General features: G+C 47.2%; 1 protein-coding gene across 1 annotated transcript in view; it reads left to right on the top strand.

The window, feature by feature from the left end:
* LOC115125561 (arf-GAP with coiled-coil, ANK repeat and PH domain-containing protein 3-like) overlaps positions 1-27,500 on the top strand; it is a 185,149-nt gene that overhangs the window by 109,996 nt on the left and 47,653 nt on the right. The window contains exons 10-12 of the mRNA XM_065004415.1: positions 2,544-2,555; positions 23,177-23,289; positions 25,074-25,125. Coding sequence (XP_064860487.1) covers positions 2,544-2,555; positions 23,177-23,289; positions 25,074-25,125 — 177 coding nt within the window. The remainder of the gene's footprint in view (positions 1-2,543; positions 2,556-23,176; positions 23,290-25,073; positions 25,126-27,500) is intronic.

Genomic DNA, 27,500 nt, shown 5'->3' with positions numbered 1-27,500 from the left:
TATCTATCTGACCTCTCTAGTCTGTATCTATCTGACCTCCTCTCCAGTCTGTATCTATCTGACCTCCTCTCTAGTCTGTATCTATCTGACCTCTCTAGTCTGTATCCATCTGACCTCCTCTCTAGTCTGTATCTATCTGACCTCCTCTCTAGTCTGTATCTATCTGACCTCCTCTCTAGTCTGTATCTATCTGATCTCCTATAGTCTGTATCTATCTGATCTCCTCTCTAGTCTGTATCCATCTGATCTCCTCTCTAGTCTGTATCTATCTGATCTCCTCTCTAGTCTGTATCCATCTGATCTCCTCTCTAGTCTGTATCTATCTGATCTCCTCTCTAGTCTGTATCCATCTGATCTCCTCTCTAGTCTGTATCCATCTGATCTCCTCTCTAGTCTGTATCCATCTGATCTCCTCTCTAGTCTGTATCCATCTGATCTCCTCTAGTCTGTATCCATCTGATCTCCTCTCTAGTCTGTATCTATCTGACCTCCTCTCTAGTCTGTATCCATCTGACCTCTCCAGTCTGTATCTATCTGATCTCCTCTCTAGTCTGTATCTATCTGACCTCCTCTCTAGTCTGTATCCATCTGACCTCTCCAGTCTGTATCTATCTGATCTCCTCTCTAGTCTGTATCTATCTGACCTCTCTAGTCTGTATCTATCTGACCTCCTCTCCAGTCTGTATCTATCTGACCTCCTCTCTAGTCTGTATCTATCTGACCTCTCTAGTCTGTATCTATCTGACCTCCTCTCTAGTCTGTATCCATCTGACCTCTCCAGTCTGTATCTATCTGATCTCCTCTCTAGTCTGCATCTATCTGACCTCTCTAGTCTGTATCTATCTGACCTCCTCTCCAGTCTGTATCTATCTGACCTCCTCTCTAGTCTGTATCTATCTGACCTCTCTAGTCTGTATCCATCTGAACTCCTCTCTAGTCTGTATCTATCTGACCTCCTCTCCAGTCTGTATCTATCTGACCTCCTCTCCAGTCTGTATCTATCTGATCTCCTCTCTAGTCTGTATCCATCTGATCTCCTCTCTAGTCTGTATCTATCTGACCTCCTCTCCAGTCTGTATCTATCTGACCTCCTCTCCAGTCTGTATCTATCTGACCTCCTCTCCAGTCTGTATCGATCTGACTTCCTCTCCAGTCTGTATCGATCTGACTTCCTCTCCAGTCTGTATCTATCTGACCTCCTCTCCAGTCTGTATCCATCTGACCTCCTCTCCAGTCTGTATCTATCTGACCTCCTCTCCAGTCTGTATCCATCTGACCTCCTCTCCAGTCTGTATCTATCTGACCTCTCTAGTCTGTATCTATCTGACCTCCTCTCCAGTCTGTATCTATCTGACCTCCTCTCTAGTCTGTATCTATCTGACCTCCTCTCCAGTCTGTATCTATCTGACCTCCTCTCCAGTCTGTATCTATCTGACCTCCTCTCTAGTCTGTATCTATCTGACCTCCTCTCTAGTCTGTATCTATCTGATCTCCTCTCTAGTCACACACACACACACACACACACACACACACACACACACACACACCCAAATGCTTTCAGTCGGTGAAAACCTTAATGTGACAGGATGTTTTATTTAATTCATATCAAAAGTAACTATATAAAACCAACTGCATCTGGACATATCAAACAGAGTTGTCTCCATCTTAGAACCGCGGGAGGTTCAGGATAAACTATGCTTCTTTTTAGCATCAAAAGATTGTTCATTAAAAAAAATAGAACCAGAAATCATGAAAGCTTCTCTGTGCTTAGCCAGAGATTTCAACATTTGACTATTTGTGTATTATAGCTGTCTTTCTGTCTGCTTTGATCGTGAGAACAGTGAAGCACAACAACAGAATGCTAGACATATATTTTAATTAGAATAACTTCTACTCTGTGACTTGTTTTTCACTTTTGGACTCTTGCAGAGTTAAAATAAGACTATTTTCTGAAAATACATTCTCTTTTGTCAAACATTTGAGTGAGTTTTTGTTTTGGGGACTTTTATTTGTGGGTGTCTGGAACAGCTAAGACAGGGACCATCACCTTATGTGTACACACACACACACACACACACACACACACACACAGGGACCATCACCCATCTGTTATCTGATGGGATGCTAACAGGGTCTGTCGGCAGGCCAGACTGCGTGTGCGTGCGTGCTTGTGTGTGTGTGCTTGCGTGAGTGTTACTGTTGGCTTTGGGACTCTACGAATATCAGGCTGGGGGGTGCTTACAATTCGGGTCAGGTCTCTCTCTCTCTCTCTCTGTGTGTGTGAGAATGTGTGGGTGTTTTTCTGTCTTGGCCCTGATGCTGTCCCAGTGAAGCGTTCTGGCTACTCACCTTATCAAGGGCTACTCACCTTATCAAGGGCTACTCACCTTATCAAGGGCTACTCACCTTATCAAGGGCTACTCACCTTATCAAGGGCTACTAACTACATGTCAGTTTACTTCCTGACCTTGTGATTGTGCTAACATTCATTTGTTTCTTTCTCTCCTTTCTACCAACGCCCTCCGTCCAATGATCTTCTCCAGACTCTGATGGAGGTGAGTACTTAAAGGATGGAGGGAGGGAGAGGATGGAGGGAGGGAGAGGATGGAGAGAGAGGATGGAGAGAGAGGATGGAGAGAGAGGCTGGAGAGAGAGGCTGGAGAGAGAGGATGGAGGGAGAGGATGGAGGGAGAGGATGGAGGGAGAGGATATGGGGGGAGAGGATATGGCAGGGCGTACTCTGACTGGCTAGCTTTACTAGTAGTAGGAGTATGCTCCACTACACTGTCATGTCCAGTCCCATCATCCTCCTGCATGCATCACGTCTAGTTCTATAGGTTCTAGCACTGTTCATGACAACAAACTTTCACACCCTTCTTGTTGGTGCAGAGAACATTATGCAGTTTTAAAGCTAATTTTATTGCAATTCTATACATTTTTCCCCATGTCTAATGTGTATTCATGTGATATTTACAACAATATCTATGGGCTAAAGAAACAAAATAAGAATAAATGTTAGCTGACGTGGGCTTGTTGATCTGGACATTTCTGCCAAGTTAAACAGCTCTCTAAAGGTATGCAGTGTCTGACTTGACGAGAGGAAGACTGATGCTGCAGTTAAGAAGGGATGGACCCTGGTTCTACTGTAGGGATGGACCCTGGTTCTACTGTAGGGATGGACCCTGGTTCTACTGTAGGGATAGACCCTGGTTCTACTGTTCTACTGTAGGGATAGACCCTGGTTCTACTGTTCTACTGTAGGGATAGACCCTGGTTCTACTGTAGGGATGGACCCTGGTTCTACTGTTCTACTGTAGGGATAGACCCTGGTTCTACTGTAGGGATAGACCCTGGTTCTACTGTAGGGATAGACCCTGGTTCTACTGTAGGGATAGACCCTGGTTCTACTGTTCTACTGTAGGGATGGACCCTGGTTCTACTGTAGGGATAGACCCTGGTTCTACTGTAGGGATAGACCCTGGTTCTACTGTAGGGATAGACCCTGGTTCTACTGTAGGGATAGACCCTGGTTCTACTGTTCTACTGTAGGGATGGACCCTGGTTCTACTGTAGGGATAGACCCTGGTTCTACTGTTCTACTGTAGGGATAGACCCTGGTTCTACTGTAGGGATAGACCCTGGTTCTACTGTAGGGATAGACCCTGGTTCTACTGTAGGGATAGACCCTGGTTCTACTGTTCTACTGTAGGGATGGACCCTGGTTCTACTGTAGGGATAGACCCTGGTTCTACTGTAGGGATAGACCCTGGTTCTACTGTAGGGATAGACCCTGGTTCTACTGTAGGGACAGACCCTGGTTCTACTGTAGGGATAGACCCTGGTTCTACTGTAGGGATAGACCCTGGTTCTACTGTAGGGACAGACCCTGGTTCTACTGTAGGGGCAGACCCTGGTTCTACTGTAGGGATAGACCCTTAACTGGTTCTACTGTAGGGACAGACCCTGGTTCTACTGTAGGGATAGACCCTTAACTGGTTCTACTGTAGGGACAGACCCTGGTTCTACTGTAGGGATAGACCCTGGTTCTACTGTAGGGACAGACCCTGGTTCTACTGTAGGGATAGACCCTGGTTCTACTGTTCTACTGTAGGGATGGACCCTGGTTCTACTGTAGGGACAGACCCTGGTTCTACTGTAGGGACAGACCCTGGTTCTACTGTAGGGACAGACCCTGGTTCTACTGTAGGGACAGACCCTGGTTCTACTGTAGGGACAGACCCTGGTTCTACTGTAGGGATAGACCCTGGTTCTACTGTAGGGATAGACCCTGGTTCAACTGTAGGGACAGACCCTGGTTCTACTGTAGGGACGGACCCTGGTTCTACTGTAGGGACAGACCCTGGTTCTACTGTAGGGACAGACCCTGGTTCTACTGTAGGGATAGACCCTGGTTCTACTGTAGGGACAGACCCTGGTTCTACTGTAGGGACAGACCCTGGTTCTACTGTAGGGATGGACCCTGGTTCTACTGTAGGGATAGACCCTGGTTCTACTGTAGGGACAGACCCTGGTTCTACTGTAGGGACAGACCCTGGTTCTACTGTAGGGATGGACCCTGGTTCTACTGTAGGGACAGACCCTGGTTCTACTGTAGGGACAGACCATGGTTCTACTGTAGGGACAGACCCTGGTTCTACTGTAGGGATGGACCCTGGTTCTACTGTAGGGATAGACCCTGGTTCTACTGTAGGGATAGACCCTGGTTCTACTGTAGGGATAGACCCTGGTTCTACTGTAGGGATGGACCCTGGTTCTACTGTAGGGACAGACCCTGGTTCTACTGTAGGGATAGACCCTGGTTCTACTGTAGGGATAGACCCTGGTTCTACTGTAGGGATAGACCCTGGTTCTACTGTAGGGATAGACCCTGGTTCTACTGTAGGGATAGACCCTGGTTCTACTGTAGGGATAGACCCTGGTTCTACTGTAGGGATGGACCCTGGTTCTACTGTAGGGATAGACCCTGGTTCTACTGTAGGGATAGACCCTGGTTCTACTGTAGGGATAGACCCTGGTTCTACTGTAGGGATAGACCCTGGTTCTACTGTAGGGACAGACCCTGGTTCTACTGTAGGGATGGACCCTGGTTCTACTGTAGGGATAGACCCTGGTTCTACTGTAGGGATATACCCTGGTTCTACTGTAGGGATAGACCCTGGTTCTACTGTAGGGATGGACCCTGGTTCTACTGTTCTACTGTAGGGATAGACCCTGGTTCTACTGTAGGGATAGACCCTGGTTCTACTGTTCTACTGTAGGGATGGACCCTGGTTCTACTGTAGGGATGGACCCTGGTTCTACTGTTCTACTGTAGGGATGGACCCTGGTTCTACTGTAGGGATGGACCCTGGTTCTACTGTAGGGACAGACCCTGGTTCTACTGTAGGGATGGACCCTGGTTCTACTGTTCTACTGTAGGGATGGACCCTGGTTCTACTGTAGGGATGGACCCTGGTTCTACTGTAGGGACATACCCTGGTTCTACTGTTCTACTGTAGGGACAGACCCTGGTTCTACTGTAGGGATGGACCCTGGTTCTACTGTAGGGATAGACCCTGGTTCTACTGTAGGGATAGACCCTGGTTCTACTGTAGGGATGGACCCTTAACTGGTTCTACTGTAGGGATGGACCCTGGTTCTACTGTAGGGATAGACCCTGGTTCTACTGTTCTACTGTAGGGATAGATCCTGGTTCTACTGTAGGGATAGACCCTGGTTCTACTGTAGGGATGGACCCTGGTTCTACTGTAGGGATGGACCCTGGTTCTACTGTAGGGATGGACCCTGGTTCTACTGTAGGGATAGACCCTGGTTCTACTGTAGGGATAGACCCTGGTTCTACTGTTCTACTGTAGGGATAGATCCTGGTTCTACTGTAGGGATAGACCCTGGTTCTACTGTAGGGATAGACCCTGGTTCTACTGTAGGGATGGACCCTGGTTCTACTGTAGGGATGGACCCTGGTTCTACTGTAGGGATGGACCCTGGTTCTACTGTAGGGATAGACCCTGGTTCTACTGTAGGGATGGACCCTGGTTCTACTGTTCTACTGTAGGGATAGACCCTGGTTCTACTGTAGGGATAGACCCTGGTTCTACTGTAGGGACAGACCCTGGTTCTACTGTAGGGACAGACCCTGGTTCTACTGTAGGGATAGACCCTTAACTGGTTCTACTGTAGGGACAGACCCTGGTTCTACTGTAGGGATAGACCCTGGTTCTACTGTAGGGATAGACCCTGGTTCTACTGTAGTGATAGACCCTGGTTCTACTGTAGGCACAGACCCTGGTTCTACTGTAGTGACAGGCCCTGGTTCTACTGTAGGGACAGACCCTGGTTCTACTGTAGGGACAGACCCTGGTTTTACTGTAGGGACAGACCCTGGTTCTACTGTAGGGATAGACCCTTAACTTGTTCTACTGTAGGGACAGACCCTGGTTCTACTGTAGGGATGGACCCTGGTTCTACTGTAGGGACAGACCCTGGTTCTACTGTAGGGATGGACCCTGGTTCTACTGTAGGGATAGACCCTGGTTCTACTGTAGGGATAGACCCTGGTTCTACTGTAGGGATAGACCCTGGTTCTACTGTAGGGATGGACCCTGGTTCTACTGTAGGGACATACCCTGGTTCTACTGTAGGGATAGACCCTGGTTCTACTGTAGGGATAGACCCTGGTTCTACTGTAGGGATAGACCCTGGTTATACTGTAGGGATAGACCCTGGTTCTACTGTAGGGATAGACCCTGGTTCTACTGTAGGGATAGACCCTGGTTCTGTTGTAGGGATAGACCCTGGTTCTACTGTAGGGATGGACCCTGGTTCTACTGTAGGGATGGACCCTGGTTCTACTGTAGGGATGGACCCTGGTTCTACTGTAGGGATAGACCCTGGTTCTACTGTAGGGATGGACCCTGGTTCTACTGTTCTACTGTAGGGATAGACCCTGGTTCTACTGTAGGGATAGACCCTGGTTCTACTGTAGGGATAGACCCTGGTTCTACTGTAGGGATAGACCCTGGTTCTACTGTAGGGATAGACCCTGGTTCTACTGTAGGGATGGACCCTGGTTCTACTGTAGGGATGGACCCTGGTTCTACTGTAGGGATGGACCCTGGTTCTACTGTAGGGATAGACCCTGGTTCTACTGTAGGGATGGACCCTGGTTCTACTGTTCTACTGTAGGGATAGACCCTGGTTCTACTGTAGGGATAGACCCTGGTTCTACTGTAGGGACAGACCCTGGTTCTACTGTAGGGACAGACCCTGGTTCTACTGTAGGGATAGACCCTTAACTGGTTCTACTGTAGGGACAGACCCTGGTTCTACTGTAGGGATAGACCCTGGTTCTACTGTAGGGATAGACCCTGGTTCTACTGTAGTGATAGACCCTGGTTCTACTGTAGGCACAGACCCTGGTTCTACTGTAGTGACAGGCCCTGGTTCTACTGTAGGGACAGACCCTGGTTCTACTGTAGGGACAGACCCTGGTTTTACTGTAGGGACAGACCCTGGTTCTACTGTAGGGATAGACCCTTAACTGGTTCTACTGTAGGGATAGACCCTGGTTCTACTGTAGTGATAGACCCTGGTTCTACTGTAGGCACAGACCCTGGTTCTACTGTAGTGACAGGCCCTGGTTCTACTGTAGGGACAGACCCTGGTTCTACTGTAGGGACAGACCCTGGTTCTACTGTAGGGATAGACCCTTAACTGGTTCTACTGTAGGGACAGACCCTGGTTCTACTGTAGGGATAGACCCTGGTTCTACTGTAGGGATAGACCCTGGTTCTACTGTAGTGATAGACCCTGGTTCTACTGTAGGGATAGACCCTGGTTCTACTGTAGGGACAGACCCTGGTTCTACTGTAGGGACAGACCCTGGTTCTACTGTAGGGACAGACCTTGGTTCTACTGTAGGGACAGACCCTGGTTCTACTGTAGGGATAGACCCTGGCTCTACTGTAGGGACAGACCCTGGTTCTACTGTAGGGACAGACCCTGGTTCTACTGTAGGGATAGACCCTGGTTCTACTGTAGAGACAGACCCTGGTTCTACTGTAGGCACAGACCCTGGTTCTACTGTAGTGACAGGCCCTGGTTCTACTGTAGGGACAGACCCTGGTTCTACTGTAGGGACAGACCCTGGTTCTACTGTAGGGATAGACCCTTAACTGGTTCTACTGTAGGGACAGACCCTGGTTCTACTGTAGGGATAGACCCTGGTTCTACTGTAGGGATAGACCCTGGTTCTACTGTAGTGATAGACCCTGGTTCTACTGTAGGGATAGACCCTGGTTCTACTGTAGGGACAGACCCTGGTTCTACTGTAGGGACAGACCCTGGTTCTACTGTAGGGACAGACCTTGGTTCTACTGTAGGGACAGACCCTGGTTCTACTGTAGGGATAGACCCTGGCTCTACTGTAGGGACAGACCCTGGTTCTACTGTAGGGACAGACTCTGGTTCAACTGTAGGGACAGACCCTGGTTCTACTGTAGGGACAGACCCTGGTTCAACTGTAGGGACAGACCCTGGTTCAACTGTAGGGACAGACCCTGGTTCTACTGTAGGGACAGACCCTGGTTCTACTGTAGAGACAGACCCTGGTTCTACTGTAGAGACAGACCCTGGTTCTACTGTAGGGACAGACCCTGGTTCTACTGTAGGGACAGACCCTGGTTCTACTGTAGAGACAGACCCTGGTTCTACTGTAGGGACCCTTAACTGTAAGGTGTATATGTGCTATCATTAAAATCAAATAATGGTGTTAACTTAAAGGAGATTCAGGGAGGTCAGAGACCAGGGGACACCAGGGCTGCTGTACCCGACACCAGAGATCCTCTACTGGGCATGATGCCAACCTAAACTACCCTCCCTCTCCTTTCCCCACAGGCAAGAGGGCTGAAGTCGACAGATGGCATGATGTCACACTGCTTAGGGATTAACAGATGGAAAGGGATAGAGAGCGAGAGAGCGAGGGAGAGAGAGAGCGATAGAGAGAGCGATAGAGAGAGGGAGAGAGAGAGCGAGGGAGAGAGAGAGCGATAGAGAGAGGGAGAGAGAGAGCGAGGGAGAGAGAGCGATAGAGAGAGGGAGAGAGCGAGCGATAGAGAGAGCAATAGAGAGAGGGAGAGAGCGAGGGAGAGAGAGAGCGATAGAGAGAGGGAGAGAGCGAGCGATAGAGAGAGCGATAGAGAGAGCGATAGAGAGAGGGATAGAGAGAGGGAGAGAGAGAGCGATAGAGAGAGGGAGAGAGCGAGCGATAGAGAGAGCGATAGAGAGAGCGATAGAGAGAGGGAGAGTGAGAGAGGTCGAGAGAGTGAGAGCGATAGAGAGAGGGAGAGACCAACAATGCAGTTCAAGAAATAGAGTTAAGAAAATATTTACTAAATAAACTAAAGTTAAAAAATCTAATAAAAAGTAACACAATAAAATTAACAATAACAAAGTTATATACAGGGAGCACCGGTACAGAGTCAATGTGGAGGCTATATACAGGGAGTACTGGTACAGAGTCAATGTGGAGGCTATATACAGGGGGTACCGGTACAGAGTCAATGTGGAGGCTATATACAGGGAGCACCGGTACAGAGTCAATGTGGAGGCTATATACAGGGAGTACTGGTACAGAGTCAATGTGGAGGCTATATACAGGGGGTACCGGTACAGAGTCAATGTGGAGGCTATATACAGGGAGCACTGGTACAGAGTCAATGTGGAGGCTATATACAGGGAGCACCGGTACAGAGTCAATGTGGAGGCTATATACAGGGGGTACCGGTACAGAGTCAATGTGGAGGCTATATACAGGGGGTACCGGTACAGAGTCAATGTGGAGGCTATATACAGGGAGCACCGGTACAGAGTCAATGTGGAGGCTATATACAGGGGGTACCGGTACAGAGTCAATGTGGAGGCTATATACAGGGGTACCTGGTACAGAGTCAATGTGGAGGCTATATACAGGGGTACCGGTACAGAGTCAATGTGGAGGCTATATACAGGGGGTACCGGTACAGAGTCAATGTGGAGGCTATATACAGGGAGCACCGGTACAGAGTCAATGTGGAGGCTATATACAGGGGGTACCGGTACAGAGTCAATGTGGAGGCTATATACAGGGAGCACCGGTACAGAGTCAATGTGGAGGCTATATACAGGGAGCACCGGTACAGAGTCAATGTGGAGGCTATATACAGGGAGCACCGGTACAGAGTCAATGTGGAGGCTATATACAGGGAGCACCGGTACAGAGTCAATGTGGAGGCTATATACAGGAGCACCGGTACAGAGTCAATGTGGAGGCTATATACAGGGGTACCGGTACAGAGTCAATGTGGAGGCTATATACAGGGGTACCGGTACAGAGTCAATGTGGAGGCTATATACAGGGGGTACCGGTACAGAGTCAATGTGGAGGCTATATACAGGGAGCACCGGTACAGAGTCAATGTGGAGGCTATATACAGGGAGCACCGGTACAGAGTCAATGTGGAGGCTATATACAGGGGGTACCGGTACAGAGTCAATGTGGAGGCTATATACAGGGGGTACCGGTACAGAGTCAATGTGGAGGCTATATACAGGGTGTTATGGTACAGAGTCAATGTGGAGGCTATATACAGGGAGCACCGGTACAGAGTCAATGTGGAGGCTATATACAGGGGGTACCGGTACAGAGTCAATGTGGAGGCTATATACAGGGTGTTATGGTACAGAGTCAATGTGGAGGCTATATACAGGGGGTACCGGTACAGAGTCAATGTGGAGGCTATATACAGGGGGTACCGGTACAGAGTCAATGTGGAGACTATATACAGGGGGTACCGGTACAGAGTCAGTGTGGAGGCTATATACAGGGAGCACCGGTACAGAGTCAATGTGGAGGCTATATACAGGGAGCACCGGTACTGAGTCAATGTGGAGGCTATATACAGGGGGTACCGGTACAGAGTCAATGTGGAGGCTATATACAGGGGGTACCGGTACAGAGTCAATGTGGAGACTATATACAGGGGGTACTGGTACAGAGTCAATGTGGAGACTATATACAGGGGGTACCGGTACAGAGTCAATGTGGAGGCTATATACAGGGAGCACCGGTACAGAGTCAATGTGGAGGCTATATACAGGGGTACCGGTACAGAGTCTATGTGGAGGCTATATACAGGGAGCACCGGTACAGAGTCAATGTGGAGGCTATATACAGGGGGTACCGGTACAGAGTCAATGTGGAGGCTATATACAGGGGGTACCGGTACAGAGTCAATGTGGAGGCTATATACAGGGGGTACCGGTACAGAGTCAATGTGGAGGCTATATACATGGGGTACCGGTACAGAGTCAATGTGGAGGCTATATACAGGGGGTACCGGTACAGAGTCAATGTGGAGACTATATACAGGGTGTTATGGTACAGAGCCAATGTGGAGACTATATACAGGGTGTTACGGTACAGAGTCAATGTGGAGGCTATATACAGGGTGTACCGGTACAGAGTCAATGTGGAGACTATATACAGGGGGTACCGGTACAGAGTCAATGTGGAGGCTATATACAGGGGGTAATGGTACAGAGTCAATGTGGAGGCTATATACAGGGGGTACCGGTACAGAGTCAATGTGGAGGCTATATACAGGGGGTACCGGTACAGAGTCAATGTGGAGACTATATACAGGGTGTTATGGTACAGAGCCAATGTGGAGACTATATACAGGGTGTTACGGTACAGAGTCAATGTGGAGGCTATATACAGGGTGTACCGGTACAGAGTCAATGTGGAGACTATATACAGGGGGTACCGGTACAGAGTCAATGTGGAGGCTATATACAGGGGGTAATGGTACAGAGTCAATGTGGAGGCTATATACAGGGGGTACCGGTACAGAGTCAATGTGGAGGCTATATACAGGGGGTACCGGTACAGAGTCAATGTGGAGGCTATATACAGGGTGTTATGGTACAGAGTCAATGTGGAGGCTATATACAGGGGGTACCGGTACAGAGTCAATGTGGAGGCTATATACAGGGGGTACCGGTACAGAGTCAATGTGGAGACTATATACAGGGGTAATGGTACAGAGTCAGTGTGGAGGCTATATACAGGGAGCACCGGTACAGAGTCAATGTGGAGGCTATATACAGGAGCACCGGTACTGAGTCAATGTGGAGGCTATATACAGGGGGTACCGGTACAGAGTCAATGTGGAGGCTATATACAGGGGGCACCGGTACAGAGTCAATGTGGAGACTATATACAGGGGTACTGGTACAGAGTCAATGTGGAGACTATATACAGGGGGTACCGGTACAGAGTCAATGTGGAGGCTATATACAGGGAGCACCGGTACAGAGTCAATGTGGAGGCTATATACAGGGGTACCGGTACAGAGTCTATGTGGAGGCTATATACAGGGAGCACCGGTACAGAGTCAATGTGGAGGCTATATACAGGGGGTACCGGTACAGAGTCAATGTGGAGGCTATATACAGGGGGTACCGGTACAGAGTCAATGTGGAGGCTATATACAGGGGGTACCGGTACAGAGTCAATGTGGAGGCTATATACATGGGGTACCGGTACAGAGTCAATGTGGAGGCTATATACAGGGGGTACCGGTACAGAGTCAATGTGGAGACTATATACAGGGTGTTATGGTACAGAGCCAATGTGGAGACTATATACAGGGTGTTACGGTACAGAGTCAATGTGGAGGCTATATACAGGGTGTACCGGTACAGAGTCAATGTGGAGACTATATACAGGGGGTACCGGTACAGAGTCAATGTGGAGGCTATATACAGGGGGTAATGGTACAGAGTCAATGTGGAGGCTATATACAGGGAGTACCGGTACAGAGTCAATGTGGAGGCTATATACAGGGAGTACCGGTACAGAGTCAATGTGGAGGCTATATACAGGGGGTACCGGTACAGAGTCAATGTGGAGGCTATATACAGGGGGTAATGGTACAGAGTCAATGTGGAGGCTATATACAGGGTATTACGGTACAGAGTCAATGTGGAGGCTATATACAGGGTATTACGGTACAGAGTCAATGTGGAGGCTATATACAGGGTGTTACGGTACAGAGTCAATGTGGAGGCTATAAACAGGGTATTACGGTACAGAGTCAATGTGGAGGCTATATACAGGAAGCACCGGTACAGAGTCAACGTGGAGGCTATATACAGGGTATTACGGTACAGAGTCAATGTGGAGACTATATACAGGGTATTACGGTACAGAGTCAATGTGGAGGCTATATACAGGGTATTACGGTACAGAGTCAATGTGGAGGCTATATACAGGGGGTACCGGTACAGAGTCCATGTGGAGACTATATACAGGGTATTACGGTACAGAGTCAATGTGGAGGCTATATACAGGGTATTACGGTACAGAGTCCATGTGGAGGCTATATACAGGGGGTACCGGTACAGAGTCAATGTGGAGGCTATATACAGGGTGTTATGGTACAGAGTCCATGTGGAGGCTATATACAGGGTGTTATGGTACAGAGTCAATGTGGAGGCTATATACAGGGGGTACTGGTACAGAGTCCATGTGGAGGCTATATACAGGGGGTACCGGTACAGAGTCAATGTGGAGGCTATATACAGGGTATTACGGTACAGAGTCAATGTGGAGGTTATATACAGGGTATTACGGTACAGAGTCCATGTGGAGGCTATATACAGGGGGTACCGGTACAGAGTCAACAGGTTCCTTCGAGGTATAACATGTGTACATAGGGGTTAAAGGTTAGGGTAAAGTGACTATCCATAGATAATAAACAGAGAGTAGCAGCAGTGTAAAAACAAAGGAGGGGAGGTCAATGTAAATAGTCCGGGTGGCCATTTGATTAATTGTTCAGCAGTCTTATGGCTTGTGGGTAGAAGCTGTTGAGGAGCCTTTTGGACCTAGACTTGGCACTCCGGTACCGCTTACCGTGCGGTAGCAGAGACAACAGTCTATGACTTGGGTGACTGAGGGAGGTGTTTAGTCACAGGGTCCTTAACTTAGTTAGGGTTCTTTGACAATTTCCTGGGCCTTCCTCTGACACCGCTTAGTATATAGGTCCTGGATGGCAGGATACTTGGCCCCAGTGATGTACTGGGCCGTACCTACTACCCTCTGTAGTGCCTTATGGTCGGATGCCAAGCAGTTGCCATACCAGGTAGTAATGCAACCGGTCAGGATGCTCTCAATGGCTGTAGAACTTTTTAAAGATATAGGAACCCATGCCAAATCTTGTCATAACCTCTTCGCGACTGTCTTGGTGTGCTTGGACCATGATAGATCGTTGGTGATGTGGACACCAAGGAAATTTAAACTCTCGACCCGCTATACTTTCAGGCCCGTGGATGTTAATGACCCTCCTTTTCCTGTAGTCCACGACCAGCTCCTTTGTCTTGCTCACGTTGAGGAAGAGGTTGTTGTCCTGACACCACACGGCCAAGTCTCTGACCTCCTCCCTATAGGCTGTCTCATCGTTGTCGGTGCTCAGGCCTACCACTGTTGCGTCATCGGCAAACTTGATGATGGTGTTGGAGTTGTGCCTGGCCATGCAGTCATGGGTGAACAGGTAGTACATCAGGGGACTGAGCACGCACCCCTGAGGGGCCCCCGTGTTGAGGATCAGCGTGGCGGATGTGTGGTTGCCTACACTTACCACCTGGGGGTGGCCCGTCAGGATGTCCAGGATCCAGTTGCAGAGGGAGGTGTTTAGTCCCAGGGTCCTTAGCTTAGTGATGAGCTTTGTGGGCACTATGGTGTTGAACGCTGAGCTGTAGTCAATGAACAGCATTCTCACGTAGGTGTTCCTATTGTTCAGGTGGGAAAGGGCATTGTGGAGTGCAATAGAGATTGCATCATCTGTGGATCTGTTGGGGTGGTATGCGAATTGGAATGTGTCTAGGGTTTCTGGGATGGTGGTGTCAATGTGAGCCATGACCAGCATTTCAAAGCACTTCATGGCTACAGATGTGAGTGCTACTAGGCTGTAGTCATTTAGGAAGGTTACCTTCTTGGGCACAGGGACTATGGTGGTCTGCTTGAAACATGTGGGTATTACAGACTGGGTCAGGGAGAGGTTGAAAATGTCAGTGACGAGACTTGCCAGCTGGTCTGGCCTCGTGGCCTTGTGAATGTTGACCTGATTAAAGGTCTTGCTGACTTCGGCTACGGAGAGTGTGATCACACAGTCGTCCGGAACAGCTGGTGCTCTCATGCATGATTCAGTGTTACTTGCCTTGAAGCTAGAGGATAGAGTGGTAGAATTGAATTGAACTGAATAGAGAGTGAGAGACCGAGAGGGATAGAGGGATAGAGAGAGAGGTAGGTTGGTAGGTAGGTGCGGGTTAGTGTTGGGGGTGTAGGGACCTGTAGGTGGGTGTTAGTGTTGGGGGTGTAGGGACCTATGGGAGCCATAATGTTGGGAGCCATAACGTGTGCTTGATTAGGCAGCAATAGACTCTCAGACAGATGGAAGCTGGGCTCCTCCAGGACGGAGGAGGGAAGAAAGAGGACCTGGCCTCAGGGTATCAAGGCTTTGGGGGGCCTCAGGGGGGGTAGAATGGAAGGCTCGTAAATCGCTCTGCGCGCAGGGCGCAAGCAGTGGCTTTTCCATGGCAGCGGCTTCTGCGAGCGCGACAAAAATGACAGCTGTATGCTAATGAGGCAGTCTGCTAGGGGGCCCTTTCGAACTCAGTCGGGGTCTCAATTTACTACTGAGAAGTAGAATAGTAGAATACACATGGTACAATTTCTAAGTTTGGTGGTACATCAACAGTTACTGTTTGGTGGTACATCTCTTGTTACTTACTGTATGTCAGGTACTGACAGCGACTCAATTAGCCATGTCAGCTAACACTTTTTAAATTGGTAGTTAGCTGGCTAAACTATTTAAACTTGTAGTGATCATGGCGGAATACCGACTGGGCCTGCAAGGCCCTGACCTCCCAGGGGTCCCCATTGATTTTGTTAGTCATTCCCACTCAAATATCATATTAACATGGAATAACTCATGACAAAATGTGTAGAATTGCATGAAATTAGCGTTAAAAGTGAAAATGTATCTCCACCCCATGGCAAAATGTGCAGAATTACAGGAAATGTACTTTCAAACAAAAAATATTCTCTCCACCATCAAGAGAAGGCCCGGGTGGGGGGGCTCTCTCTCAGTGCCCCCAAAACGCTAGAGCCGGCCCTGTCTATACACACACACTGCAGGTACAAGCATGAGCAGCTGGTTTCGGGAGGCAGTGTGGGTGTGAGCGCGAAACGTCACTGCAGCACGAGCAGACTGTTGACATTCGGTGTTCTGATGCTCTGGTGTCCGCTATTCTCCGTTTCTCCGGTGTTCTCCGTTTCTCCGGTGTTCTGATGCTCTGGTGTCCGTTATTCTCCGTTTCTCCGGTGTTCTCCGTTTCTCCGGTGTTCTTCTGAAGTCTTCAGGTCAGACTCTTAATCCGTAACCGGAATATTGGAAATGAAAACATTTTGACAATTGAACAGAAGCATCGTTTTTTCTTTAAACCTTCGTTTTATTTGAGAATTTGGAGCTTGACTTTTAAACGTGAAATGTTGTTGGATTGTACTCTGCAAAAGATGAAGATATTTGGCAGGTTGGATTACACACTGGTGAGATTTTACTAAATTTATAGTTGCTTATTATAGGATGGTAATACTCATACACATCTCCCAGGGCAACAATAATAACAGCTTTCTACAACACGGATGGACCTCGGATATATTTCCAAAATGTATTTAGATACTGTTGAGAGTTACAATAGTAGAATACACAAGGTGAAGTATTGGAATGTGGCTATGCGTTAGTAGTTTTTCTCTTGTTAAATCAGTCACTGATAGTCACCTGAATTAGCTCACGTCAGCTAACATTTTTTTTAGGTTGGTAAATTTGTTGAGCGGGCGGCTATCTAAACTTGTTATCATGTTCGAATTACCAGCTGGGTTGAGCCAATTGATTTTGTTAAACAGTCACACTCCGGTATATTAAACACTGTAACCATTTCTCTCAATCCCATGGCAAAATGTGTAGAATTGCATAAAATGTGTCAGGACGGCCGCCGGCCCATCTGTCTACCATTCACAATGAGATCAGAGCCTGAGGAGGGTGTGTGTGTGTGTGTGTGTGTGTGTGTGTGTGTGTGTGTGTGTGTGTGTGTGTTCATCAACAGTTCTGCAATGTTGTCACACACACACACACACAAAGGGTGGAACAGAACAGAATAGAACAACAACAGAACAGAATAATTGCCTTCCAGGAAGGATACATTTGTTTACAGAAATAATAATAATATTAATCTACAACATGATGTAGTTATATTACTTCTGTAGGTTGTAGTCCTAGGTGACAAGCAGACAGACAGTTCTGTAGGTTGTAGTCCTAGGTGACAAGCAGACAGACAGTTCTGTAGGTTGTAGTCCTAGGTGACAAGCAGACAGACAGTTCTAGGTGACAAGTAGGTTGTAGTTCTAGGTGACAAGCAGACAGACAGTTCTGTAGGTTGTAGTCCTAGGTGACAAGCAGACAGACAGTTCTGTAGGTTATAGTCCTAGGTGACAAGCAGACAGACAGTTCTGTAGGTTGTAGTCCTAGGTGACAAGCAGACAGACAGTTCTGTAGGTTGTAGTCCTAGGTGACAAGCAGACAGACAGTTCAGTTCTAGGTGACAAGCAGACAGACAGTTTGTAGGTTGTAGTCCTAGGTGACAAGCAGACAGACAGTTCTGTAGGTTGTAGTCCTAGGTGACAAGCAGACAGACAGTTCTGTAGGTTATAGTCCTAGGTGACAAGCAGACAGACAGTTCTGTAGGTTGTAGTCCTAGGTGACAAGCAGACAGACAGTTCTGTAGGTTGTAGTCCTAGGTGACAAGCAGACAGACAGTTCTATAGGTTATAGTCCTAGGTGACAAGCAGACAGACAGACAGTTCTGTAGTAGCAGCGTGTGGATAACCCCAGAGGTTATCTCCTGTTGTATGGAGTTTAGAACCCATCCCTGAAATGTAACTTTTTAGTCCCCGCTAGCTTCTGTTGTTGCAAGAGAACAAATGTGTTATCTGTGTAGAAACCTTGAGGATCTTTTCATAGACAGGAGTATTTGAGCTAGTGATGCTCACACAATGATCTGCGTCATACACTATGTTGGATTCCGTTCAGTGTGTGTGTGTGTGTGTGTGTGTGTGTGTGTGTGTGTGTGTGTCTCTCAGTGCAGCTCCAAATCTATACAGTATTCCAGGTGGTAGCCACCTTGGCGCAGACCAAAAGCATGGCCACAACAATTAACAGTAATTTAACACATGCCATCTCCTTCCCTCCCTCCATCCTCCATCTCCTCCTTCCTCCGCCTCCTCAACCTAGTCCTCAGTGTGTGACGAAGGACCTAGGAGATATGAGAGGTCCTGACTCGTGTGTGTGTGTGTGTGTGAGAGAGAGAGGAGTGGTCCTGGTGTCTGTCTGTGTGTGTGTGTGTGTGTGTGTGTGTGTGTGTGTGTGTGTGTGTGTGTGTGTGTGTGTGTGTGTGTGAGAGAGAGGAGTGGTCCGTGTGTGTGTGTGTGTGTGTGTCAGAGAGAGAGAGAGGAGTGGTCCTGGTGTCTGTCTGATCAACATATGTCTTGTGTTAGTGAAGCTGATATAACCGTATATATATAATAATAATACATACAGTGTATTCTGAAAGTATTCAGACCCCTTGACTTTTTCCACATTTTGTTACGTTACAGCCTTATTCTAAAATTGATTAAATCTACACACAATACTCTAAAATGACAAAGTAAAAACAGGGTTTATAGAAAATTTTGCAAATGTATTGCAAAAAAAGTATTCAGACCCTCTACTCAGTACCTTGTTGAAGCCCCTTTGGCAGTGATTACAGCCTAGAGTGTTCTTGGGTATGACGCTAAAAGCTTGGAACACCTGTATTTGTGGAGTTTCTCCCAATCTTCTCTGCAGAGCCTCTCAAGCTCTGTCAAGTTGGATGGGGAGAGTTGCTGCACAGCTATTTTCAGGTCTCTCCAGAGATGTTCAATTGGGTTCAAGTCCGGGCTCTGGCTGGGCCACGCAAGGACATTCAGAGACTTGTCCCAAAGCCACTCCTGCGTTGTCTTGGGTGTGTGCTTAGGGTCGTTGTCCTGTTGGAAGGTGAACAGTCTGAGGTCTTGATCGTTCTGGAGCAGGTTTTCATCAAGCATCTCTCTGTACTTTGCTCCGTTCATCTTTCCCTCGATCTTGACTAGTCTCACAGTCCTTGCCGCTGAAAAACATCCCCACAGCATGATGCTACCACCACCATGCTTCACCGTAGGGATGGTGCCAGGTTTCCTCCAAACATGATGCTTGGCATTCAGGCCAAAGAGTTCAATCTTGGTTTCATTAGACCAGAGAATCTTGTTTCTCATGGACTGAGAGTCTTTAGGTGCATTTTGGCAAACTCCAAGTGGGCTGTCATGTGTCTTTTACTGAGGAGTGTCTTCCGTCTGGCAACTCTACCATAAAGACCTGATTAGTGGAGTACTTCAGAGATGGTTGTCTTTCTGGAAGGTTCTCCCATCTCCAAAGAGGAACTCTGGCGCTCTGGCATGGAATCGTGTGACCAAGACCCTTCTCCCCCGATTGCTCAGTTTGGCTGGGCGGCCAGCTCTAGGAAGAGTCTTGGTGGTTCCAAACCTTTTCCATTTAATAATGATGGAGGCCACTGTGTTCTTGGAGAACTTCAAAGCTGCAGAAATGTTTTGGTACCCTTCCCCAGATCTGTGCCTCGACATAATTCTGTCTCTGAGGATTCCTTCGACCTCATGGCTTGGTTTTTGCTCTGACATGCACTGTCAACTGTGGGACCTTATATAGACAGGTGTGTGCCTTTCCAAATCATGTCCAAGCAATTGACTTTACCACAGGTGGACTCCAATCAAGTTGTAGAAACATCTCAAGGATGATCAATGGAAACAGGATGCACCCGAGTTCAATTTCGAGTCTCATATCAAAGGTTCTAAAATACTTATGTAAATAAGGTATTTTCTAAAAACCTGTTTTTTGCTTTGTCATTATGGGGTATTGTTTGTAGATTGATAACAGAAAAAAAAAATAGTTAATCCATTTTAGATTATGAATATATTGTAGAATAAGGCTGTAACATAACAAAATGTGGAGAACAGGAAGAAGGGGTCTGAATACTTTCCCGAAGGCTCTGTATACGGTGTATAACCTATACGGTGGTAGTAATCTTCTTCTTCTGATCGAGGTAATTTTCCGTTGTGCACAGACAACAACAAGACACACAACAGCAATATGGTGGAAATCAGAACAGTGTCAGGCTGAATGACATATGGGGCGGCAGGGTAGCCTAGTGGTTAGAGTGTTGGACTAGTAACCGGAAGGTTGAAAGTTCAAACCCCAGAGCTGACAAGGTACAAATCTGTCGTTCTGCCCCTGAACAGGCGGTTAACCCACTGTTCCTAGGCAGTCATTGAAAATAAGAATTTGTTCTTAACTGACTTGCCTAGTTAAATAAAGGTAAAACATTGTGATGTCATTATGGAGTATTGTGATGTCATTATGGAGTATTGTGATGTCATTATGGAGTGTTGTGATTAGAGGTTGACTTTCCTCTGTATCAAACAGCATCCATTGGGCAACACCAGTGAGTGATTGACAGCCCCATATCCCCCCATTTAGCTATCTGTCAACCTGTTTGTTCTCAGACAAACATAAGGCTGTTTCCACTGTCTAGCTTCCCACCAGCTTATCTAAAAACCATTAGGTCACAGAACAGCATTCTGTCCCATCTACAAGTTCTCTATGACATACTGTACGCTACAGTGGAGGCTGGTGGGAGATGCTATAGAAGGACTGGCTCATTGTCTGGAATGGAATAAATGAAATGGTATCAAACACATGTTTGTCTCCGTTCCATTTCACAGAGCCTGTCCTCCTATAGCCCCTCGCACCAGCCTCCACTGGTACACCTCACTGGTTTGTCACTAAGGCTGTTTGGGTTACTGTATTCACAGGGCCGTATGCAGAAATATTATTTTACATCTAGAGTCTGAGGCGGTTATTGTTTATTAACTCTTTTCTACATTGTAGAATAATAGTGAAGACATCAAAACTATGAAATAACACACATGGAATCATGTAGTAACCAAAAAAAGTGTAGCCACACCTTTTCCTTCACTTTGCGGTCCAACTCATCCCAAACCTTCTCAACTGGGTTGAGGTCGGGTGATTGTGGAGGCCAGGTCATCTGATGCAGCACTCTCTCCTTCTTGGTCAAATAGCCCTTATACAGCCTGGAGGTGTGTTGGTTCATTGTCCTGTTGAAAAGCAAATGATAAACGCAAACCAGATGGCGTATCGCTGCAGAATGCTGTTGTAGCCTTGCTGGTTAAGTGTGCCTTGAATTCCAAATAAATCACTGAGTGTCACCAGCAAAGCACCCCCACACCATCACACCTCCTCCTCCAAGCTTCACGGTGGGAATTTGGACTCATTATACCAAATGGCAGATCTCCACTGGTCTCATGTCCATTGCTCATGTTTCTTGGCCCAAGCAAATATCTTCTTATTGGTGTCCTTTAGTAGTGGTTTCTTTGCAGCAATTCGACCATGAAGGCCTGATTCACACAGTTGATGTTGAGATGTGTCTGTTATTTGGGCTGCAATCTGAGGCTGGTAACTCTAATTAACTTATCCTCTGCAGCAGAGGGAACTCTGGGTCTTCCTTTCCTGTGGAGGTCCTCATGAGCCAGTTTCATCATAGCGCTTGATGGTTTTTGCGACTGCACTTGAAGAAATGTTAAAAGTTCTTGAAATGTTCCTGGTTGACTGACATTCATGTCTTAAAGTAATGATGAACTGTTGTTTCTCTTTGCTTATTTGAGCTCTTCTTGCCATAATATGGACTTTTTACCAAATAGGGCTATCTTCTGTATACCACCCCTTACCTTGTCACAACACAGCTGATTGGCTCAAACACATTAAGAAGTAAAGAAATACCATACATTAACTTTTAACAATGCACACCTGTTAATTGAAATGCATTCCTGGTGACTACCTCATGAAGCTGGTTGAGATAATACCAAGGGTGTGCAAAGCTGTCATCAAGGCAAAGGGTGGCTACTTTGATTTGTTTAACACTTTTTTTGGTTACCACATGATTCCTTGTGTGTTATTTCATAGTTTTGATGTCTTCACTGTTATTCTACAATGTAGAAACTAGTACAAATAAAGAAAAACCCTTGAATGAGTAGGTGTGTCCAAACTTTTGACTGGTGTGTATATATATATATATATATATATTTACTGCACAGTAACATAATATACAGTTGTACCGTAGTTCATATGCCCAGTTAGCTTTAAGGATTTACAGTTTACTTCAGACCCTAACCACAGTCTCTCCCCCGTAAGTTAGCTACAGACACAAACATTAACCCTCCTCTCCTCCCCTCCCCTCCCCTCCCCTCCCTCTCCTCTCCTCTCCTCTCCTCTCCTCTCCTCTGTAAGTTAGCTACAGACACAAACATTAACCCTCCTCTCCTCTCCTCCTCTCCTCCCTCTCCTCTCTCCTCTCCTCTCTCCTCTCCTCTCCTCTCCTCTCTCCTCTCCTCTGTAAGTTAGCTACAGACACAAATATTAACCCTCCTCTCCTCTCCTCTGTAAGTTAGCTACAGACACAAACATTAACCCTCCTCTCCTCTCCTCTCCTCTGTAAGTTAGCTACAGACACAAACATTAACCCTCCTCTCCTCTCCTCTCCAAGTTAGCTCAGACACAAACATTCTCCTCTCCTCTCCTCTCCTCTCCTCTCCTCTCCTCTGTAAGTTAGCTACAGACACAGACATTAACCCCAGTCTCCTCCCCCCCCTCTCCTCCTCTCCTCTCCTCTCCTCTCCTCTCCTCTCTCCTCTCCTCTCTCTCCTCTGTAAGTTAGCTACAGACACAGACATTAACCCCAGTCTCCTCCCCCTCCCTCTCCTCTCCTCTCCTCTCCTCTCCTCTCCTCTCCTCTCCTCTCCTCTCCTCTCCTCTCCTCTCCTCTCCTCTCCTCTCCTCTCCTCTGTAAGTTAGCTACAGACACAGACATTAACCCCAGTCTCCTCCCCCCTCCCTCCCTTTGTCTTGGTCTCTAGGACTTCTCCTGTGATGATAATAAGGTGGAGTTCAACGTGGATGCTCCTAACGGAGTGGTGATGGAAGGTTACCTGTTCAAGAGGGCCTCCAATGCCTTCAAGACCTGGAACAGGTGAGATAGAACCACCTCAACTACAACACCTTTCCAGAAATAAGTCCCTCACTGTTGCCGCTTGTTATAGACCCCCCTCTGCCCCCAGCTGTGCCCTGGACACCATATGTGAATTAATTGCCCCCCATTTATCTTCAGAGTTTGTACTGTTAGCTGACCTAAACTGGGATATGCTTAACACCCCGGCCGTCCCACAATCTAAGCTAGATGCCCTCAATCTCACACAAATCATCAAGGAACCTACCAGGTACAACCCTAAATCCGTATACACGGGCACCCTCATAGACGTCATTCTGACCAACCTGCCCTCTAAACACACCACTGCTGTCTTCAACCAGGATCTCAGCGATCATTGCCCATAATGGGTCTTCGGTCAAAAAAACCACCCCTCATCACTGTCAAACGCTCCCTAAAACACTTCAGCGAGCAGGCCTTTCTAATCGACCTGGCCGGGGTATCCTGGAAGGATATTGACCTCATCCCGTCAGTAGAGGATACCTGGTTATCTTTAAAAGTGCTTTTCTCAATCTTAAATAAGCATGCCCCTTACAAAAAATTTAGAACTAAGAACAGATATAGCCCTTGGTTCACTCCAGACCTGACTGCCCTTGACCAGCACAAAAACATTCTGTGGCGTTCTGCATTAGCATTGAATAGCCCCCGCGATATGCAACTAAATCCACGATAATCGAGAATTTTAATAACATCTCCAAACCAAAATTAAATCTAGAATCGGCTTCCTATTTCGCAATAAAGCATTCTTCACTCATGCTGCCAAACTTACCCTCGTAAAACGGACTATCCTACCGATCCTTGACTTCGGCGATGTCATTTACAAAATAGCCTCCAACACCCTAGTCAGCAAATTGGATTGTGTTATTGACTGTATGTCTTGTTTACTCCATCTTTATTCCATGTGTAACTCTGTGTGGTTTGTGTCACACTGCTTTGCTTTATCTTGGCCAGGTCGCAGTGGTAAATGAGAACTTGTTCTCAACTGACCTACCTGGTTAAATAAAGGTGTTCTCAACTAGCCCACCTGGTTAAATAAAGGTGTTCTCAACTGGCCTACCTGGTTAAATAAAGGTGTTCTCAACTGGCCTACCTGGTTAAATAAAGGTGTTCTCAACTAGCCTACCTGGTTAAATAAAGGTGTTCTCAACTAGCCTACCTGGTTAAATAAAGGTGTTCTCAACTAGCCTACCTGGTTAAATAAAGGTGTTCTCAACTGACCTACCTGGTTAAATAAAGGTGTTCTCAACTAGCCTACCTGGTTAAATAAAGGTGTTCTCAACTAGCCTACCTGGTTAAATAAAGGTGTTCTCAACTGACCTACCTGGTTAAATAAAGGTGTTCTCAACTAGCCTACCTGGTTAAATAAAGGTGTTCTCAACTAGCCTACCTGGTTAGATAAAGGTGTTCTCAACTAGCCTACCTGGTTAAATAAAGGTGTTCTCAACTGACCTACCTGGTTAAATAAAGGTGTTCTCAACTGACCTACCTGGTTAAATAAAGGTGTTCTCAACTGACCTACCTGGTTAAATAAAGGTGTTCTCAACTGACCTACCTGGTTAAATAAAGGTGTTCTCAACTAGCCTACCTGGTTAAATAAAGGTGTTCTCAACTAGCCTACCTGGTTAAATAAAGGTGAAATAAAAAAATGTAAAAACACAACAGTACTGTTTGATTCAGAGTGGTACTTCATCTAACTCCGTGTCCTCTTGTCTCCTCTCCTCCCCTCCTCCTCTCTAATCCTTTCCTCCCCTCCTCCTCTCTCCTTCCAGACGGTGGTTCTCCATACAGAACAGCCAGCTGGTCTACCAGAAGCGACTTAAGGTAAGAAAAGAACTGGGACTTTTGAAAGGATAGCTATGTAATCCGCCTGAATGCCGGTCTGTTTGTGCCATCATTAGGCTGGTGGCCAATCATCAACAAAGGGGCTTTAGTTATTGAGATACCTCTACAAACGCATGTAACCCAATATTACAAGCTCTGATATTGCTAACATTTGGAAAACAAGTAGTCAGTTGCCTTCCCAACATAAACGAACAGCAGTAGGATATCTTAATGCATCTAGGAAATATAGACCTCTGAAGAGAAAGATACAATAGGAGGAAATATCAACTATGAATATTTTTGATGAATTTAAACTTTCCAAGTCAAATGTGGTCTCATTCAGTGCTGTTGTATGGTCCTGCCTGACAACACATAGTTACACATGTATTCCCATTCCAGCCAATGAGCCCATCTTCCTGTAGCTCCTCCCATCAGCCTTCTCTACTCCAAATCCGTTATTTCATCCAAAAATCCAATATGGCCACCATTATACCATTAAATGGTGGTTTAATCACCTGTTGTCAGTGGTGTATAGGTGAGGACAGAGTCAAGCAGGACTGAGGAAACAGAACTGAGTACATACTTTACTCTGGAAAAATAACCAGTACAATAAATCCACGTAGGGAACTACAAACCCTAACACACAAGACTAACACATAACAGGAACAATCACGCACCAACACATAACGGGAACCACAGGGTTAAATAGGGAAACACCCTCTCCCTATAGCTCTACAACTGTGGTATACCTGGACACCCTCTCCCTAGCTCTACAACTGTGGTATACCTGGACATCCTCTCCCTAGCTCTACAACTGTGGTATACCTGGACACCCTCTCCCTAGCTCTACAACTGTGGTATACCTGGACACCCTCTCCCTAGCTCTACAACTGTGGTATACCTGGACACCCTCTCCCTAGCTCTACAACTGTGGTATACCTGGACACCCCTCCCTATAGCTCTACAACTGTGGTATACCTGGACACCCTCTCCCTAGCTCTACAACTGTGGTATACCTGGACACCCTCTCCCTAGCTCTACAACTGTGGTATACCTGGACACCCTCTCCCTAGCTCTACAACTGTGGTATACCTGGACACCCTCTCCCTATAGCTCTACAACTGTGGTATACCTGGACACCCTCTCCCTAGCTCTACAACTGTGGTATACCTGGACACCCTCTCCCTAGCTCTACAACTGTGGTATACCTGGACACCCTCTCCCTAGCTCTACAACTGTGGTATACCTGGACACCCTCTCCCTATAGCTCTACAACTGTGGTATACCTGGACACCCTCTCCCTATAGCTCTACAACTGTGGTATACCTGGACACCCTCTCCCTAGCTCTACAACTGTGGTATACCTGGACACCCTCTCCCTATAGCTCTACAACCTGTGGTATACCTGGACACCCTCTCCCTATAGCTCTACAACTGTGGTATACCTGGACACCCTCTCCCTATAGCTCTACAACTGTGGTATACCTGGACACCCTCTCCCTAGCTCTACAACTGTGGTATATGCTGGCCTTACTGGGTCTATAGGAACATTAGCCTGCTGATCTTACTGGGTCTATAGGAACATTAGCCTGCTGGTCTTACTGGGTGGATAGGAACATTAGCCTGCTGGTCTTACTGAGTCTCTAGGAACATTAGCCTGCTGGTCTTACTGAGTCTATAGGAACATTAGCCTGCTGGTCTTACTGGGTCTATAGGAACATTAGCCTGCTGGTCTTACTGGGTGGATAGGAACATTAGCCTGCTGGTCTTACTGAGTGGATAGGAACATTAGCCTGCTGGCCTTACTGGGTGGATAGGAACATTAGCCTGCTGGTCTTACTGGGTGGAAAGGAACATTAGCCTGCTGGCCTTACTGGGTCTATAGGAACATTAGCCTGCTGACCTTACTGGGTGGAAAGGAACATTAGCCTGCTGGCCTTACTGGGTGGATAGGAACATTAGCCTGCTGGCCTTACTGGGTCTATAGGAACATTAGCCCGCTGGCCTTACTGGGTGGATAGGAACATTAGCCAAAGCTATTTAGGAGAGATATAACACCTGGCACAAATATTTGTCTAGTTCTGTTTTTCCTGCCAAGGGGTGCCCTATACCTGTGCCCTATACCTGCGCCCTATACCTGCGCCCTATACCTGCGCCCTATACCTGCTCCCTATACCTGCTCCCTATACCTGCGCCCTATACCTGTTCCCTATACCTGCACCCAGAGGGGAGTAGTTCACAGTCCGGGTACAGGGGGTGGCTTGGGTCTAAAATTATTTTGTGAGCCTTTACGTAGGGCCCTGACCTTAAAGATCTCATCCAGGCCTGTCTGTTTGACTCTCAGTACCTTGGGGAGGGCCCTGACCTTAAAGATC

This window comes from Oncorhynchus nerka, linkage group LG2, assembly GCF_034236695.1.
Source record: "Oncorhynchus nerka isolate Pitt River linkage group LG2, Oner_Uvic_2.0, whole genome shotgun sequence".
Taxonomy (NCBI): Eukaryota; Metazoa; Chordata; class Actinopteri; order Salmoniformes; family Salmonidae; genus Oncorhynchus; species Oncorhynchus nerka.
This window is presented reverse-complemented; position numbering and strand designations above follow the sequence as displayed.